At 30.5% G+C, this 21,435-nt stretch overlaps 1 protein-coding gene across 1 annotated transcript in view; it reads left to right on the forward strand.

Annotated features, from left to right (window-relative positions):
• Nucleotides 1–21,435, forward strand: part of Duox (dual oxidase) — a 48,069-nt gene that overhangs the window by 6,549 nt on the left and 20,085 nt on the right. The window contains exons 2-3 of the mRNA XM_068777639.1: nucleotides 3,175–3,279; nucleotides 15,081–15,152. Of these exons, the coding sequence (XP_068633740.1) occupies nucleotides 3,192–3,279; nucleotides 15,081–15,152 (160 nt within the window). The 5' untranslated portion in view covers nucleotides 3,175–3,191. The remainder of the gene's footprint in view (nucleotides 1–3,174; nucleotides 3,280–15,080; nucleotides 15,153–21,435) is intronic.

Consider the following 21,435-nt stretch of genomic DNA (forward strand, 5'->3'; position numbering starts at 1 on the left):
ATTATAAGTGTAACAATAAACCAAAATCTTTTTTATACTGTTTACAAAAAGAATATCAACTCATCATGTACAACAAAAGACATGTGTGTTTGTTTTGTGCCTACGAGTATTGCGTTGCACAACATTACATATGTCGGCCAAGAATTTCGATAGAACATCTTTTCGCCAGTTTGATGCCCTTGATCGTATCTGTAGTTATAAAAAACATGCTATGCAAAATTGTCGCATATCGGTTTTCATACAAAATTAGTGTAATTATCAAAGAGGACTTAAATTATTTCAACAGGTGTGTACCAATTAGAAAAAACACTTAATAGTATAGTAAGTTATACTACAGTTTTTTTATATTTTTAATTTATTTGTTATTGTTAATTCAAAAAAAGTGCTGTGAACTCTTTCCAGATTAAGGCACTCTAGGAACTTTTGTAGTTTTAGGTTAAAGGATGCTATTACAGGGGAGCTCGATGTGTTTCAAATTGAGCTCTTCTGGCACTTCTCTTATACGTTTATAAATGGTCACTGTACTTGATGATAAATAAAATGTTCAAGCTTTTCTTTGCACTAAAATAAAGACATTAACCTACTTTATTCGATAAAATATAAATAACAATAAAATAAACATAAAATCTAGATATTCATAATGTATAGTTTATAAAGTGTCTATAAAACAAATTGTTACCTTATACGTATACAGTGACCTAGATCTCCGTGGACTTACTTGAATGGAAACACGTACAATCGAAATTTATCAAGCTATTTTATTTAAAACAATACAATACACAACAGCAATTGTTTTATTATTGCGGGTTTATATATATGCTAAATCTGTTATATCGAATAATAATCTAAATTACAAATAAATATACACAAGACAGAACTTAATATTAAAATGTTTATTGATGTTTAATTTAGACATTTTGAATTTTCGAAACATTTTAGTTGGTTATATTAAAACTTTTATTGCTGTTTCTATTTTGTTATCTTCAATAGTTTCTGAACCGAACAAAGAGCTCGGTTAGCTATTTATAAGACATGAAAAAACAAGAAAACTACATTCTGATTTTTTTATTATTCTGACCATATACTTTCTGTTTTCAGATTTCCAATGCACCTGACATAGTAATTAAATGTAATATTTTTTTAAGGATATACAGACAAATGCACGGATCAGAAGTAAAGGACTAAGACTTGCGATCGTACGTCACGGGTTCGATTCCCAGGATACAGTCTTATATAATTTACATTTAGTACATTAATAATATAGGATTGCCACTATTCACAAACAAATTTTCAGAATATGGGCAGCAGACTCCTCTGCATACCACACTGCCAACATGCCGCATCGCCAACCCAGCTGCCAAACGTTGCGATTTTGTTATATGTCCCCACAGATATCTTTGAAGGAGGCCTATGCCTTGTAGTGGGCGTCTATGGGCGGTATCGACGACGCCGATGATACAAACAAAACAATTAATGTATTTAGTTTAACACAGTATAAATATTGATTTTATTTTAATTTAAAAATTCATGACTGAGAGAACTAGTAAGTGTAGCAAATACGTAAACATATATTAGTTATTTTTAACACAGATATTAACTTTATTCAATCTGTAGACTTTATATATCTTAGTCCTCTTACATAAAACATGAGGTTGTAGCAAAAACTTTTACAATATGTATATTTTGAACAAAGAATGGGCAGGTCTCATCAGGTAGTAAATAAGTCACATGTAAAAAAAGTAAATGTAAATTCGAGAATTTCATTTATTCATGAGATGTCTGTAAAACATCTTTATTTGTTTCTTATATTCCAATAATCCTCTGGCCTGCGAATGTATTATTCATGTTAACATTTGTATTTATTCAGCACATTTGCACATTATTTTCCTTCTCGGTATTGCATTTCAGTCCCAAACCTGGGCGAATACTTTTGGAGTACAGTACATTCTCAGGGTATATTTACATTGAATAAAATCCTAATATCATGTTCTAATCGATGACAAACTAATCAAAACAGATTTATTAATAATTAGTATGTTCAATATGCAAATTTATTAACTTTTACGAAAAAAAATTACTAATCATAATTTAAATTTTAACAAAATACCAATAAATAACCGAAAGCTGTTCATTGCCTGGTCTTTACAGAAAATTTGAAAAAAAAAATGTTTGTAGAATATGTCGAAAAGTAGTTCAATATTTGTAATAGAATAATCAAACTAAACGGATTGAAAATGAAAGTGTCTCAGGCGGATTTGTTATAAGCGGTATTTACCAAAAGTCATGGCCTAGTGATACTTTGTAGCAATCGAAGAGTCGATTGTAAAATATACGCGAGTAACCTCAAACACTTGTAGGTACGAAGGTCTAGATAGTTACAAGTTGACATAATTCGCGTAAGGCTCGCTTCGACGAATATGGCACGATCTTCTAGTTCGATGTTTGAACGTGTTATTGATATGTTTATACATAAGCATAAGCATATATCTGCATAGATAAACGTCTTTAGTATCTACATATTTATGCATCTACAAAGTAGATATTAAATCTACAAATTTAGTATCTTCATATCTAAGCTAAGCGAGCACATTTTAGATAACTTAAAAGCTAAATGTTCCCTGAGAAATGTTTTTAAAGAAATTGGTATTCTTACTGTTGCTTTGAAATACATTTTCAATGATATATTGTTTATGAGTCATAATTTAAAATTTTTATGAAAAATAATGACAGATATATGATAAATAAAAGTAAACCCGTAACGCCTAAATTTCGTTTTTTAAAAAATAACAAATCTTTTATGGGTCTGGGTATACTCATATAATAATAAAGCTCCACAGAAATATTAGCCCTTCGGTTATTTAGTCTTAAACCAAATTAAAAGATTATTCCTAAATCCTATTATAGCAAATATATTTTCAACTATAACATGAATTTCTTTTCTTATACTTAATTAATTACTGATTACATTATTTCTTTCTTGTTATATTATTTCAGTCCTATCGGAAATCTATGGAGGAGACCGAGGTTAAACAATGAACGTCCTACGTCCTGAAATGATGATAATGTTGATGATGATACCATTTCCCAGTGCCCAAGCCAGTAAAACCTCCCTTTTCAAAATAATCTTATACAGTTAAGAAGGCCTAATAAAACTTGTCTATTCTTTTATTACAGGGCTGTAAAACATCAAGATGCACTCCGTTCTAATATGGAGCTGTTGGTTCAAGTCGCAAGCTATCATAGTGCTCCTCGCCGTTGCTCTGTGCTTTTCTGATCCAGGTACGTAAAACTTACGCGTTAATTGATTTATAATATACGTGCCTTTATTACACTTTAACCTCAGTTATAGGTCGATTATATACAAGACAGAAGAAGGCGGGTTATTATGTGCAAACAGAATTAAAATTTCCATCTTTTATTCTTTCAGTGAAGGCAATAGTTTATTTCAAGCAACTCTAGAATTGATTCAATAACATTTAATAGATAATTCTATAGAAATTTTGTTAGATATTTGCCAAATAAATAATATCACACAGTATTAAAAGCTCTCGACACGGATGCATCGTTGGACTTTGTGTTTATATTTACAAGGATGTAAATTGTTTAAGAGGACGTGTCATTGTCACCTGAGTACAACAGTCCTCTTTGTCACGAATAACACCTTCAATAATGCTTTATTAAGCTATGTATCAGTTGTTGACTTATTAATCTTTGTAAATAACTGTTTTCTAAGTACATCCGCCTATTGGTGTACTTACTTGTTACTACAATGTATAAACAAAATATATATTTATTATTGTCCTCTAAAAATTTTGTACTTGTATTAATGTTTGTAATCTTGTATTAATGTTTATTATAGCATAATGTATCATTAAATATTATACTATTTACAAAACTGTTTTTGCAGTTTTACCAGCCTCTTTAACTTTATGTCATTTATATCTATTTTTTTGTTTTAATAAAAATACAATTTTTTGCGTGTTTAGTGATTTTAAAACTAACTAAAAAATGTTAAAAGTAGTTAATTAAATAACAGAAGTAGCTAATAATAATAGCTTTTGGCAATTATAGACCAGCCCTGTGTAATTTCACATATTTTTTTACATTATCACAATTTCTCACGCTGGACTTTACCGAAAAATTTATTTTAAACGTCAATTTTTTTCTATATTCATCTAAAGAGCAACATAATCTTGTTACAAAAGAATTCTGTTGCAAATAAAGTGTATATACATAGCAACCATTAAAGTGAAGCTTTAGCATTAACGGGAATCGAAATTCCAAACGCCTTTTAATTGAATCTTTAGGTCTCTGAAACCAAGAATACCCTATACTTTTTAACCATCCTCGTCGGTGAGGCGAAACAGAAGGGTTACTGGAGTTTCTTCCACCACTTCTCCGCTAACGCTTTCCGAAGTCTTGTTAGCTAGGCCATAACAACTGACCAAGTTGACGTTCAATATTCTTGGGCACCCCTGAGTCGAAGTGCTAAATGTGTATTGTCATTGAACATGTCAAAATTCCCTCTCAGAGTCCCTTGCGCTGGATTACTCCATAGGGCATCAGCCGGAGAAATCTAAGAGCTCGACCGTCTCTTAATATAAATAAGCAATAAGAGTCGCTACACTGAAAGTAAACATCATCAAGTTTTATTGGTAACTTCTTATTATTCTTATCCACAAATATTAAAATTGTGCTACTTGCAAATTGTATTTGAAAACAATTGCGTGTTTTGTAATAAATCATATACACTGTGTAATAATTGTTTCAAAGGCGACTGAAGCTGTAAATATTAAAGAACTAAGATTAAAAAGTTATTTTAATAGTGTCATATAGTAGTTCATGTTAAAGTTTTTTTCGTTAACACTTGATCTCGATAACGTAACCTCAAGATCGTGACATTTTAGGCGCGTGTGCAGTGTAACAGAGTCACGAAATGCGCTAAGGAACATTTCTTCGCGACCTTCACGCTATTTCCGCTTCCGGAAGGTCAAGGCAAAATCAAATGGTGATTAAGAAATTCTTTATTAATTATTTTCATTATCTACTTATTCTTTAAATGCAAATGATGATATTCGATATGTTATAAGAGCGATGTAGAAACATTATTGTTGCATGACTCAATGATGAGCAAAACCAAATTACACATAGTTACGAGTATAACTTGAATTCTATCATAGTTGTTTAAATAACGCCTCTATATATATCCATCTAGCGGAAGTAATTATGTTTTTTGTAACAAACATGATATAAAATTAATTTACCAAAGTAAGATCATCAGAAAATAATTTAATACCAATCGCATCGCTGCAAACGTTATTGCCATTTTTTAGAAGGCCGCATATCGGCGAGATCTAAAGGAAGGGATTAATTATCAATTACTGGTTAGTGTGGAGGTTGAATAGCGCGAGATTGAAAATTCGCTAAGGCTAGGATCGCCCTACATACGAAAAGTGTTTATCCAATGATGTATGTAATGTTATATATACTTCATGTTTTAACACCCTGAGAGATAGATTATAATTCGTTAAATCATATAAAGCTTAGTTGGGTTATTAAATATTATTCTTAAATATTTTTTTTAGTTTTTTGTATACTTAACGCCCAGAATATATGGCCGCTGGGACTTACCGTAAGATCGGTCCTGGAGTGGATGCCACGGATTGGCAAGTGCAGCGTAGAACGTCCCATAAAGTGAACAGATTATCTCGTCAAGGTTGTTGAAAAACGCTAAAAGCTCACTGCTTCTTATTGAATATATGGAGGACCAACGGATAAAATTATGATGATATGAATACGTCGTTCATAGCACTAAATTAGAAGTAGATTTTTATTTTTATAATAAATATAGTTAACCGCTAGCAAACTCTTGTATCCGGGACATTTTTGACATTTATATGACATTTGTAAGTGACATTTTAAACACAACTAACTTCCTCAAATCACAACCTAGAACACGCTTCCTACTTAAAAAAAATACGTAATCTTAATTTGTCATTGCTTTCTTGCAACCCAAAATAATTTTGATATTAAATTCTAAGACATATAAGAAATTGTATGTATAAAATTTTATAACTAAAAAATAAGTTATAAATTAACGTAATTGCCAAGTTCAATTAAAAAACGTAGCATTTTTGCAGACCACATAATAGCCTCTAGTGTTAACATTTACACTATTGTTCATAAATATGTTTATGACACGTCAATAAACAGATATTTCTATAAGAACATATCAAAAATTGATAACGACTATAAGCTCCAAATATATGGATATTGTAATAGCGTTATTCCTTATTTAAATTTTTATTATCATATTTACTGAGAAGTTGGGATTTTATGTAACCTATCTTGTTAACTTTAAATTTATATTTGATTTATATTAGCTGTTTGTTTTTTTAAATTTATATTAGTCGTTAAAATTTAAAGGGGTGAATGTTTTATTGCTCATTGGTCACAGTAAGCTTTAAAGTTTTACACTTATTTCAAATCACCTGTATGAAGTGATCACTTTGAAATATGTTACATTAACTTATTTTTTCTATTGAAATTCGTCATGTCAATAAATAAATTTAAATCAATAAATAAATTTCTAACAGTACAAAGCATGCGGGGACAAGTAGTAAACAGAAATTAATTTTAATATAATGTAACCCGAATTTTAAAACCATTTCTCTTAGTTTTGGATAGTGTTCATACGTTCATTACAACAGCAAATGAGTTATACGTTCATTACTTTATTTTTTACACCTATAACCAATAAATCTGAATATTGACACTCATTGGTGTCGCTTCTTGTATCTAGGTTGTCTCTGATTCTCTAAACGCGCTGCCTGGTAATGACTGTCGTTGATCCGTATATGTCGAGGCTTACGACGTCCGTAATGCGTGCCGTGTCCACTGCACATGTCGCCAGAGAAAGCCGACCAAGGTCGCGGTGTCGCCCCCGCAAACAATGTAGATATTTAGACGATGACTCTTGTCGACAATTGATTTTATTTAAACAGATTTTGTTTTGTTCAAATTAAAGCGAAAAACTTTATTGATATCTGTACTCTCAATTAACATAATATGCTTTTGGTCATGGCCGCTTTAGGGTATAGATATATATATGTAACATATTATATATTTAATCTTGCATTACTAGTTTGAATAGTCTAACCTAGAATCTTCAAGTTATTGTTAAGTTTCTATATTAAGTGGAATTAATCACGATCCACAACTAGAGTAATAGGTAGAGAACGAAAGTTATTTCTGTAAAGATCCATAACCATAATATAAAGTAGCTTCATTTAACTTAGGATTTATGTTTTTTTTTTTAATTTTCTTATAGAAATTACTCATTAATATCTTTTATGTTTAACAGTAAAGTTTATCCTCGAAGTTTTTCATTCTTCAAATTTCTTATTTCAATATTGGGAGTGTCTCGATCAAACACCTTTTTTAATTTCACTTTTTAGTGAAAACTGGTTATACAAAAATCCAAAGCATTCCAATATTAAAATGTAGGAACTGATAAAGACGTATACAACTGTTTTAATTGGATGTTAGATAAAAGTTATCGTTTGAGAAATATACTAAGCTACTTGGGAAACGTGTTTTCAATTCAAAGTCTTTACATTTATGATTCAATGAAGGAAGTCGCGTCGTAGGAACAGTGTGTTATAAGACAAGATAGGTTGTTGGAATTATACATTATGTAACACAATTACTAGTTAGTAAGTTAAGTTTTATTTAATATTCCGAAAAACATGTTTTTAGAATAAATTCAACAGCTACTGCATAACTAAATAAACATGAAATATTACCTTCTTTCAGAAAACGATAAAAAAATAGAATAGAAGAGAAAAAAATATTTTGACATAATTGTATTGTGTTTAAAACAAATTTAGAAACTTGTGGTATGACGAAACGTGACTTTCCTTATTTTATTTAAATGGCATAATAATAATAATAAAAGATAAATTCAATATAAAAAAACTAAAAATGTTAAAGTCATAAATCCAAAATTCTTATGGACATCAAGAACACTTTCTTTTGAAATTAAATGAAACTTCCGGCCTATTTTTCAACCCCAGTCTATTTAGAAATACTAAATACCGAATACAAATTATTGGGCCTCTTGGCGTTTTCGAATATATCAAAAATAAGATTCGCAATAGCCTATGTTCACTACGACACATAACAAACCAGAATACAATATTAATTTAACGCCATTGTCTTCCGGCAGTAGTATATAAACGATTTGCAATCGAGATCTATAGACTGCTTATCAAGAAAACCATTAAAGATTATAAGATTTATCTCCACATTTAATTGGTCTTCTAGAATTAACATTATATGTTTAATAGAATGTATGTCAAAATAATAAAAATCGCGAAGGAATTACTACCTGAACGTATTAAATTTACCAGATGCTTACGCGAATTCTCTCGAGAGAATGTGTCATACCTTCGTGTTTTCATTAACTCAAATAATTAACACTTCGTCGAGTAAATAATTATTCGTCTGACTTCAAGTTCAAGTGATTCTTCCGTGTCAAGACTTGTACTCTCATAATCATGTGAGCCGATAGACGCCCTCTCTTTGTTGTTACTTATCTTGTTAAGTACATTTAACTAAGGTATCATTTTTTTTTACTTTTTAGCCTTTCTCAACAGTAAAACTTTAGTGTAAGACTTTTTCATTTCTCTCCACTTTTGCCTATCTTGGGTAGTAAGGGTCCTTTGGCTACTCACCACCTTCATAAAGTCACTTTACATCGCATGGGTGGCCTTTTCCTTGGCTTTTTCTGGACCCAAGTCTAGAATATAGACTTTGAATCCAGACGCAGGCGTTTACATCATGAATCTTATATTCAGTCAATATTGCCGATTTGTACACTCCCGCTTATAACAGCTATGATTTTTCAATAAGCCTATAGAAATTGGATTCTGAAGCTTCTTTCTACCTCATTTTCATTGAACGTTTCACTACTTGTCGTACTTGTTCAGAACTATGTTTTTTTACTATTTTTATCTTAAATAGCTTCCTTCACTTTGCGCTGTCTTGGAGTTTGTAGGTGATCGAAATATTGAGTTCTATTATGGTTCTTACCTAGTCGGACCAGAAGGGAACAACCTCGTATTAAAGTCAGTTTATCCAGATTGTTCAAATAATATGACAAGAGTATATTATGGACGTCTTTGTATCATTTAATCGAAAGCTTCGGCAATGATCGGTCTGTCAGGGTTTTTTTTGTTTTAAAATTTCTCTCGAAAAATACCCCATCTTGTTTTCGGGACGTGAATGTACACCCTCCTACTTTCACCTTACCTCTTTCATACTTCACAATTTCCCTCTTAATTCCCTCTTTCATCCTTCATATTTTTTATTATTTAGCATACATTCAACGTAGAGAATTAATCCACATTGCATTTACGCATCGCCTCCAATCCAACGCCGCACTTCCTGTTACAAGGTTTTATTATACTATTGGTTTGGTATTGGGAGTTGTACTATTGATTTGTGCACGGTATCCGTAACATCTTTATTTTCGATCCACGTTCTTTATTACACTTTTACTGGGCATGTTCAAATTTTTTTGTAATTATTTATTCTACTTGCTAGTAATTTCTAGTTACAATCAATAGAGTATTATTAATTATATATGAAATATATTTAAGCAAGTTTTTGCTACTTTATGTCAAGTATTTGAAAAAAAAAGAAAGTAACTATACTTAGTTTCATGAATCCACAGTCACTTCAGCCCATTGTACTAACAAGCGGACTCTATGGGTTCCGTCAATAAGTACGAAAACAAATCAACCCGTTTAGAATCCACGTAGAGCACACGTATATTATAAATACTAAAAGCTCATACGAATCTTGTATTAACACAGTGTTAAACAACAGGTTCCTGTTTAAAATTTTCATTTAAAGTGAAGACTCGATTATTTTTAACGAAGAGTACACATGTACAGTTATTACAGTACAGTACATAATGCACAGTTTTCTTGTATTATTTGAATTTATCATAAAAATAAATGTACGGACTACTAAACAATCAAGTGTATTGTATATTATATGTACAACTTCATCAATATCAAGAACACAGAAATAAAGCAGTGTGACAAAAAAATGGCATCATCCAATTAAGCATTCGCTAATTTTTTGTGGTCGTGATCTCATTTGCCGTAAGAACACAAATTGCAACAAAAAGTCATTTCTTATTCTTAGCAACTGAAGAGCCCTGCACACCATACCGGATTCATATTCACACGCGGATCCGGTACTGTTTTTGCCTCTTATCCATTTATAGTATACGTCAATTGATTGTTCTCATTAAAAAAAAACCTAATTATCGTTTTTGTGACGTAAAGTGTTACAATTAGCAAAGGTTTAGAGTGATTACAGTGTTTAGCACATCACGTCTTCTGTTTTCTTATCCTTCAACTTATGTGAAGGGCACTTAATTCTAACGAGTTAAATCTTTTTTACTTCTCATTCGTGAGTGTTAAATCAGAGCTGTCGGTTATTATATTACTTTTATAGTAAAATGTCTTATAGCAAACATGCTTCTTCTAATTTTTAATCTTTAAAAGAGTAGTAACAAATACCAATTTCGTGCAAACTTTTGTTCGCTTATATGTAGTATCTTTCTGTGTAGTAAATATTTGCTATTATTATTGTATATTAATATTTATATATTATTTTTAATTAAAAAATCTCATGGACATGCTTCTTCTAATCTCTTTATTTAAGGGTAGAAACAAATAATAGTTTCGGGAACTTTTGTTCACTTCTATGTAGTAATCTGATCTCTATGTTGCAAATATTTATTTAATTAATTACACGAAGATTATACAGAAATCTTTCTTTACGTAGCCGTAATTCACAGCTGGACATAGGTATCCCTCATATATTTCAAATAGGACCGTTTGGAAAAGGCGTGCATTCAGCGTCTTCCAACGACCTTAACCAGATCGTCTGCGTATCTTGTGAGTTGACATTCTACGCCACGCTTGCCGATCCGTGATCTTCAATCAAAAACCTTAAGGTTCTTCTTCTTCGGGCCTTCTGTTCTTCGCGCTGTGTGAACTGCACAATGTGAATGAATGAATGAAATGAATCCGCTGAGCTGTGTGGATTCCTTTCGTTTTACGTTTATAACTTGTTTACTTTAATAACGTAGATATTTTCAATTTATAAAAAATAATCAAAAACTTTATTTAATTTCATGTAAAAGTTTTTTTTAATTTGAGGATCGAGCTGCGTTTATGACTTTCTCTCATACATCACAAATATTTAATATGCAAAAAAATATTTTTTTACTATCGAAGTTATTTAAAATTATATAACACATACAAATACATTTACATATGTGTTGCCTTTTTAATCTACTTACGAAGTATTAATTAGTCTTAAATTGTTGTCAGATTAATGATGTTACTTAGAAAAATATTGTTTACATCTTGATAGTCTTCTTATTCGTTTTTATCTTAGGATCCGATAGACGTCCACTGCAAGGATTTAAGCCTTCCCAAAGATGACCACAAAGATCGGTATTTCACTTGAAAATCAATTATCATTTAACTGAGGTTTATTCTAACTAAATGAATCGTAACAAATAAAGACAATATAAAAATGTAAAATACACACAGTTGCATAGAACAATCGCCACTAAACAAAACACAGTGCAGGCATATTTTTGTTTCATTATCCCTTAATCTTAACAATTTACCTACTTACGCAACCATGCAATACACGAACGTCGTATAAATAATCCACAAACAAATATAGGCAATATAGCTTGAATCACTTACGGTCATGAAAAAAATATGAATTTATTTATTAAAACAATCATCGCAATGGTAATATTATTTAAATACATTCCAAATAAATGTTTATACTCCAAACAGTAACCTAAAAGTCACCAGTGAACTTAGGTAAAGTTTATACGTAAGAATAGTTTTAGTTTCTTCTATATCAATCAAGAATTGACGATAACTAGACAATAAGAAGAGACAAAATTGAGTCATTTTAAAGTATAATTTGTATATTGGTCTAGAGTTCAATTCTTTAATGATTCTTTATTTAATTTCAAATCGTTATAAGAAATCTAAAATGATATGAGTTATAAAAAGACTAAACCTTCTGGACATTCATCATATTGAAAGAACATGTCTACCATGCACTTCTTATTTAGACAAATAAAATTGTACGTTTGTAATCTACAGAATTAAAGTGACTACAGCGCTTATTTAACCAAAATACATTAAACCTTGACAAAACAATATCAATTGTTTCATATCATAAATATCTACTTAAAAAGTTAATTGGTTTAGAGGCATTATATATGGTCTTGTTACTTATTAAAAGTAATATTATTAAATATTTTACTACTATTCATTTAGAAATATTGTTTCATCAAAAGATAAAACATATGTCAATTAATAAATACAGTAAATTACAACGTAAATACGTGAACACGCTAAATATCATGTACGTATTAATTACCTGTAAAAACTTTTACTCCCTAGCTTTTAAGAAACTTTTATAATAAGTTTCTTAAAAGTAAGCAATACTACGTACAACGTAATGAATATATTTTTAAATGTACCCAAAAATCTATTAAGCTGTCAGTACTCATATATCTATTTATTATATCAATCGACAAATCGATAACTGCAGAAGCTACAATATCGATTTCTAGTTGCGAAAGTGGAGCGCGTCGGATGTACAATGTAGCAGCAGCCTGTCACTGTCACACCCACTGTCTATCAGGCATTGACCTATTGACAGCTGTATGTAATATTGACAGCATGTACTTTGCAAACGATATAAATCGATATCTTGATCGTACGTCAAAATGTAGACTGTCAATTTATTTTAATTACTGGCCAGCATTACATATAAAATTGAACAAACGTGTCCAACGAAAGAAATATAATAAACACATGATAACCCCTTGAGGCATTATTTCAAAATAATCATTATGTAGGTTCAAACATTTTCGAATGTAATCTGTATAATATATTATTTACACCTAACATAATTAACACCCAAGTACGGACTCATCACAATATCTCTGAAACCATAAGGCTTGGAAACTTGGTATTTTCAGAGAATATTACTTTTGCCAAGTGCTGATACATAGAGATATAGACTGCTATGTCTCTGTGTATCAGCACTTGGCGATATAGATATACACTGCTATAAATGAATTTTCAATGTTAAAACAAGTATGCTTTGTTTTCCATGTATCATCAAACGTTAAATAAAAACTTGCGGTTACACATGTTGACATAAATTACAATTTAAAACATATTTACATTTTTTTATGAAGTAAGTATTAATTTACTACAAATTAAACACTGTTACTGTGTCAACAATTCTTATTATACTTTATATATATAACTTTAACACTTGAGGAAATTTGACTAAGCTGAAGTAATTTAAAAAAAAAATAGAAATTAGTGAGAGTAATTGTGGGATTTAATACCTTCGCGTATATTATCATCGACATGATAATTAGGTGTGGCAAAACAAAAACTCGTGCTGATATATTTTCGATATTTAGCGTATGAGTGAAGGGCACTGAATTGCTCATGAAACATACATGATGCCGAGATAATATCTGCAGGTGCACGCGATGCAAAGCCACTTATAATTGCACGTTTTTCTTTCATAACCGTTGCCTTGTAAATATTTTATTTTACTTTATAGTCTTGTATGTTTATATTGACCTGAATAATCAGTATACTGAGAATACATTGCGCGTGAGCTTTCAAATAAATATAAACCGAACATGAATAGAATGTTGTATGTAACAATATAAAGCCTAGGTAAAACTAATAATGTGAGTTCAAGAAACAGTGATTTAATAGAATTAATTAATATTCTCAAAGATCGACCTTATTTAGAGCCTGCAAGTGCCAATGATATGTCTATGTCATGTTCTATTTATGATGTTAGTTTTTAATATTATACTTTATTTGTAATATTGAATTTTTAATCGATCTTCTTACACATGTGATTTGTAATTGTACCTATAGTACTTCAACACAGTAATAAATTCATTTAAGCCGAAATGTTTTGTGCGAATTGGAATAAAATCCTACGTTAAATATTTCTTATATTATTTACAATTTTTTTGTTTAGTGAGCATTATAACTTTAACTGATGATCAATTATTTTTAATTTGTGAAAACCATTTACGATATTACATTAATTTAAAAAAAAACAAACTAATTAATTTGCGTGCATTTTTTTATAAACAATATCATTAAGTTTAATAAAATGTTGATATTTAAATCTTTTCATAATTTATTGACATTCAGTTTTACATCTTTAACATGATGTGTTAGTTGTGCCTACGTTCTAAAAATCAAATGATTCACATAGTTACCTAGTTAGCTGGTTAGCATGTTAGTAAATAATAAATAAATACTTCGCTATTGATGGTTACTGAACAAGCGGCTAATTACGGATTCGTGTCGTCTAGATCAACTGCAGACTTGTACAAAAAGTACTCACGACAATAAACGTTCCTTCGTTTGCATCTCACGTAATAAGTTAATTGTATACGTTAAGGAATGTAGTTCGGGCAATTTTGTGAATAAATTGTCGAGGGCCATAAGTAGTTAGTTGATTTTTACAAAAAATTAGTTGACTAGAAGAGAATGTGTGCATTAAATCCATTAGATACATAAAGAATAAAAAAAATGTTGTCTACCTGTTATTTTTTTTTGTTTATAGAATTGTATATCGTAGTCGTAATGTCAGATATTAAAATTAACTTTAACAGTAGGATAAAGTTTAACATGTAACGATAACTTACTTGATAAATTTATCATTCTATTAATGATCGATTACTCGTTAACAAATTATATTACCTATAATTAAATAATATTAATGCCAACTATAATATTATAATTACAAAGAACGCTAAAGTTAGGAATCGAGGCAAAAAGCTTGAGATCAATTTATAACAACATAAATATGAGTTTAAAAAAAGGCGTATAAAATGAATATAATTAACCTTACTTAAAATTACTGTATGCTATTTCAACTGTTATTAATGACTATTTTTATTGTTCTAGAAATATACTATGAAAAACAACGTTATGATGGCTGGTACAACAATAGAGCCTACCCTGATTGGGGATCTGTCGGTAAGTATTTTTACTTCTTATGTATAACGAATGCTCAATTTTTATTTTCAGTATAACCATATTTCGTATTAACAAGCCATTTTATTAATATAAATGAAGTTAATAAATCAAATAATATAACAACGGCTTTAATAACGCACGGAGTTATTAAAAATACCCTGTACAACGCATGACACAACAGACAACTGGTTAATGTTTTTATCTGTTCCTATTGTCTTTACTGTTGGTATTTAGGCCAATCTTTGAAATGAATTTCATACATCTCTCTGACCTCCGCGAAACGGATCAGCTGAGTTTCCTCTAAAGAAACTTAGTTCACTTTCTGAGAGAGCATTTGTAATTCTGATTTATATTTCTTTTATATATTGATAATGCTTAGTCAAACTTTAAAACAAAATAATAGCAAATTTACTCTATCACTTTCGATAATTAGTGAATGTGATTCATGTTGATAAATATTTTATCCATCCTCAAAATATATATGATGAAGAATAATTGAATTTAATGTGCTTATGTGTAGACTAAAGCTCGGTACGTGAAATAATTCTGTTTTGCGAATTCCACAATTTTGCCGTAAAGTTTTTACATGTTTTTAGTGTATAATATATTTTTACTATATTTAATACACTTGTAAATTTAGGATCATAATTATTATGTCTTGTCGTTGTGTTAATATATAAAACCAACATGCGGTAAATAAGTGATTGTTAAATGACAATAATGAAATTTAATGTAAGACAATTGTTATATTAGAAGAATATGATTTTATTTATGTTTTAAAACTTAATAATAATGTACATATATATTAATATTCTATATATACATTATACATTCATTCATTTATCATTATATACATTATACATAGGCCTCACAGGAAATGCTAGTGGAATATTTTTAATGAGACTCATCTGTATATAAATAATCATGCGAATGAATTTAATTATCAAGCCACTAAGCTGCATTCAAACAAGATTAAATATTGTCGTTTAAAATATATATAAATGTTTAAATGATTGTTTTTTGTAGATAATGTATTTTAAACATAACAGATACAGTAAGGATAATGTTTCTTTTTGCTGATTTAATAATACTTATAAATTGATTTTAATTTTTAACAGTAATTTTACTTTTCTACAATAATTTTATAGCTGACACCTGCGTGATCTAACCCATCTCTTCGGAAACAAAATCGGATCGTATATCATAAGGAATGCCAACCCTTCGTTTATACTAGACAGAACTGTTGCTGGAGTTTCTCCTGTTACTTCTGCCAGCGCTAACGTTTTCCGAAGTGAGATTATACAAACAATAGCAACCGGCCAAGCTGAGGTATGTCCCTCTCGGCCGCCCTTACGTAGGAATGCTTAGCAGGTATTATCAATGAGTGACAGCCCAAACGGAGATCCGCTAGTGGGAGCCCATGAGCATAGTCACTCCATGGAGCGTTCACCGAAGCGATCTGAGATTTCGACGGCCTGCCAATCCGGTTAAATATTCATACGTAGCGTACCGAGCCGAGGCTACTTCGGCAACCTTCGAGCTTCGACACTTTAAAAAAGGCTACTTAGGCTTCATACCTGCGGAATCTGCAAATGCCATTTGGGCAGCAGTCAGACCCCACTAAAAAAAACCCCGCGTGGACTTGTACATTAAAAGAACCAATGTACAAAATTTCAAACGATAAATCAAATCTGAATTTTAAAAATTACTGATCACGATTATATAGAAATGACAAGTTACTTAACAACCACTGTTACTATAATCTCAACAAAGCTTAACAAAAATGTCTATGGAAAAGACTTCAACGTAGATCACATATTTACATTTTAATCACAATTATACATACAGGTTAGTTTTTGATAAGGATATAAAAGTTTATTTACGGTTTTATGTTTAAAACACAATAACAATATTTATACAATAATTATTTATTAAAAAAAAACAGATGGTAAACAATAATTAACTTTATTATTATGCAGTAATCCGAATTTGAAAAACACTTTTTATGCATTATGGTATTTATTATATATAAAACCATTGATTTTTGATACAATAATTTTTAGCTTTCAAGACAACCTATACCTACAACCAAGCAGCCTGTATAATATACTAAAGTATATTCTGATTGCGAAATATGATTAATTAGATAAGTACGTGACCCAGATATTACGTGAAATCATAAGTCGCACAAAAACGAATCGCTGCTGATATATCTATTGGAAAGCCCGCTTGATTACTCAAAGGTTACGTCACGGCCGATGGAGAACCTAATGTACCTAGATAAAGGCTAATTTAATTTGTCATTCGTATTGTGTAACTGATGGCTATCAAGGTAAATAGACACATTGGCATGTTCTGTACCAACGTAGGATAATACAGCAAGTGACGTGCGGACAAAAACTAATTGATGTGTTCGCGTGAACTATTGCTTGTAATGATACACGGTCACGTTTATTCGCTTGGTAACCATTATTGATTTTTATAGTTAAGTACATTCTGATCTTAAGAATAAATGATTTATTACTTACTATTTACTACATGTATCGCAATTCAAATAACCATTATACAATTTATTACTACTTAGTTCTTTTACAATATGAATAAGAGAACTTTGCATTCTTATTAAAGTAATATCTATTGAAGAAGTATGTTAAAAGAGAAAAATAAAAAAAACTTCTAATAAGAGCCCTAAACAAATTGAACAGGAGTAACAATATTTTATTGAAATAAATTACATCTCCTTAAATACAGGATTATTAATAAGCAAAAAGTTTTAAAGCTTTTACATCTATTTCCAATCAACCTACGCGATCACTTTGTAACTCTATAGGCATTCCAATAGAGTTGCCGTTAGGTAGGCCAATAACTTCTGGCAAAACAAAGTCTGCAGGGAGACAGAGTGTAAGCAATAATTCATTTTAATATTTAGTAATCAAAATTAATTTTAAAAACGCTTTTTGTTGCTATATGAGTCATTTATTATTTCTGAAGCTACATATTTTTGGATAGGATATACTATACATTAATTGATATTTCAAAGCTTTTGCAGCTTTAACCAACCACCCTGTATAATATGAATTTGATTCACGAGATAACCAAAACTTTTTCTCTAGTGATCAAATAATATAACATGTGTAAATTGTGTTAATAGAAATTACAAATACATTATTTGGTAAACAGGGCCATGGTATCTAATGTAAAAAAAATCGACATAATATAATTTACATTTATAATTTTGTCGATGTATGTGGGATTTAATTTCTAGCAGTCGTGACAAACAACCGTACAATAACACGTAAAACTTGTACGCAGTATAATATCTGTTGGTTGATAATTATAGTAATAAGAGATACGATACCATGCTTGCTATACAAAATTTACTTTCTACTAATTCACAGTAAGAATGATTTAATGCTAAGAAAACAATAACTGCAACGTTTTATGTCTCGAGATTACATGTCATTGGATATAACTTTTTATTTATGCATTATTTCGCGAACAGACGTAAATTTAAAAAAATTAATTTAAATTATTTTTTAATATTTTCCTACGTATTTAAAAAATTTTTATTCGACTTGAATGGATTACATCTCTTAATAACATCTCGATGAATTTACTGTCTGTTCGAATAATTAATGCCTCAGCCTAAATAAGAACAAGCGGGATTAGATATTTTTTGAAGAACATTAAATTACGAGTATATGTTTTTTTAATGAAATAGCCTAATTGGGCGGTGGTAACCCAGCGTTAGAGTAATGACACTTACTTGTTGCGGGTACGATTTTCGGAATACAGTCCTATGTACAATTCTCACTTTGTGCATTAATTATGTAGGATTGCCACTGCTCACAAACAAGTTTCAATCCGCCTGCCACGCATGGCAATTATTTAATTTATAAACGATAAATAAATAACCCTTATATATACCCTCATAAATATCCTATGTCCAGGCCTACTCCTTGCCATGGGCGTCTGTGGACTAAAATAATGACGATAGCCTGAAGTAGCCTGTCGGTAGATACCTAATTCTCAAGGTGTGCTTTTTTCTTATTTTCTTCCTTGGAGTTATTGGATAGCAATGACTCTTTGTCATCTTTTTTAAATTCAAGCAATAGAAGCTTTCACTCGCAGAAAGATTTACAACTCGATGAAGTCCAGTTTCAGGTATACAGAATTAGTTTTTGCTGCTGGTATTTACAATTTTTATATTACTTCCAGGGAAAATCGGTAGTTCCTGCGCTTTTTCTTATACGTATTTAGAAAAAACGGTCTTTGTTATATTTTTAACATTTTCGTCTTTAAAACAATACGACTATGCAAACTCTCAGACTCACTATGAGACTCTTTATTATTTGTACAATTAAAAAGATCGTATTACTCATAATATTTCTTACTTCTTACATGAAAAAAAGTTTTCTATCGTGCACCAATTACTATGTACTTTTTTAATATTTGATTTGGTTATAGATTTTTTTTATATTCTCCGTGTGTTAGCATTAATTAAACTATTAGCAAAGTGGTTAACGATTTCTATTTTTAGTTTGATCCCCGACAAATTAAAGATACCTCACTGATAAACACTCACAAATAATATTTAGCGAAGAAAAATACCAAGAAACCATTAGTTCTGGGTTCAAAATTCAAAAGAATAGAAACGACATATCAACATCGAATAACTTCGTGCACTTTTCCAATCTATGTACCCTTTCCATAGTAATACTCATTACCCGCCGTTAAGATTTTATAAGACTTAGTAGTAACATTGAAATCGCCCCCCGTGTCTACTTTACCTTCAACTGCGATAAGTAAACGTAAATCAATGCGATGATCTATCTATAATAAAATTTTTAACATACACAAACAAACAACTTAAAGTAATTTCAAGCATCACTATGTTTACTTAATTATTAAATGAATACGCCTTCCGTCGCTTCAAAGAATTTATCGTTTTCGCGACGTCAAAACTTTTATCGATTTATTTAGTTTATTTAAGAATGGCTATAGACTCTAGATCATAATTTCATATGACTATAGATTAAATGTAATGTAGAATAAATATTATTAAGACAATTAATAAAATGACTACATTTTGCGTAATAAATATCTCATGATAAATAGACCATGCCAACCAAATGCTTGCGTATATTTCTTTTCACAGCTGTCTGATAACCTTAAAATTCCTTTTTTGTGCTTATGGTAGGATCTCAAATACTGTCACCTCACAGTATACATAAGCTTTTATAGGTTTTCGCGGCTCTTTTCATTTATTTCCTTTCATTTTGTGGAGTTACAGGAAACAAAAAGTAAATTAAATATATATATAAACAACTTTTAGTTTACGGAAACATGGGATTTTGGACAGCGTTCCGAAGGCTATACCAATCTAAAGATAGAGGTCTGTGGTGTGTTGCCGGTGATGACCTACGTATCCGAAACGTGCTTGTTTACGGTGAGCATTTTAAGTAGTCTCAAGGTCACCCAGAGAACAGTGGAGAGAGCTATGGTCGGAGTTTCGTAGCGAAAACGAATCAGAAATGAGTAGATCCGCAGAAGAACCAAGGTCACCGACGTAGCACGAAGAATTGCTTATCTGAAGTGACAGTAAGCGGAGCTCATTGCTCGTGCACCGATAGCTGAAAGGAGTTCCCACTACGAGCCGATAGAAGCGACGTAGGCAAGCCCCTCACTAGGTAGACCGAAAACATAGTAAAGATCGCGAGAAGTCGCTGAACGCGGGCAACTTAAGACTGGTCATTGTAGCGATCTTTGAGAAGAGAAAAGATGGATTTTTTTATCTTACTTACAAAAGTAACTTAACTTCGAGGTTATTCAAGTCTCTGAGTGAAAGTTAAAGATAAAAATCTGTTTGAAGATAAAAGTCCAAAAAAAATTACTGGTTAGGAGTAAGATGTTTTCTGTAGACTGGACTTGCAGCCAAAACAGTGTCTGCTCTCTAATAGTTTGCAAATAGAAATATAATCTGCGAGAAAAGTCATATTAATAAAAGTAATGAGGAAATAAATTTTACGTCAGAAAAATATGCTTATATTGATAATATTGTACATAACATTACGGCACTTAATTATTAGCTTGTTTATTTACGATAATTTATTTTTAATTAATTCTAATCACAAATTTACAAATTATAAACAAATATTGCCTTAGGCAAAATTTATTCACTGACAAGCTAATTCATTAAGCGAGACATGACTTTATAATTTCTGATTGGGTTGATTTTTAATTTGATAACGATTTATTTATGCACTCTGTACTGTTAACTACT

Source organism: Battus philenor, unplaced genomic scaffold (genome assembly GCF_028537555.1).
Source record: "Battus philenor isolate CCGP_79_NKW_IND1 unplaced genomic scaffold, ilBatPhil1.0.hap1 SCAF_13, whole genome shotgun sequence".
Taxonomy (NCBI): Eukaryota; Metazoa; Arthropoda; class Insecta; order Lepidoptera; family Papilionidae; genus Battus; species Battus philenor.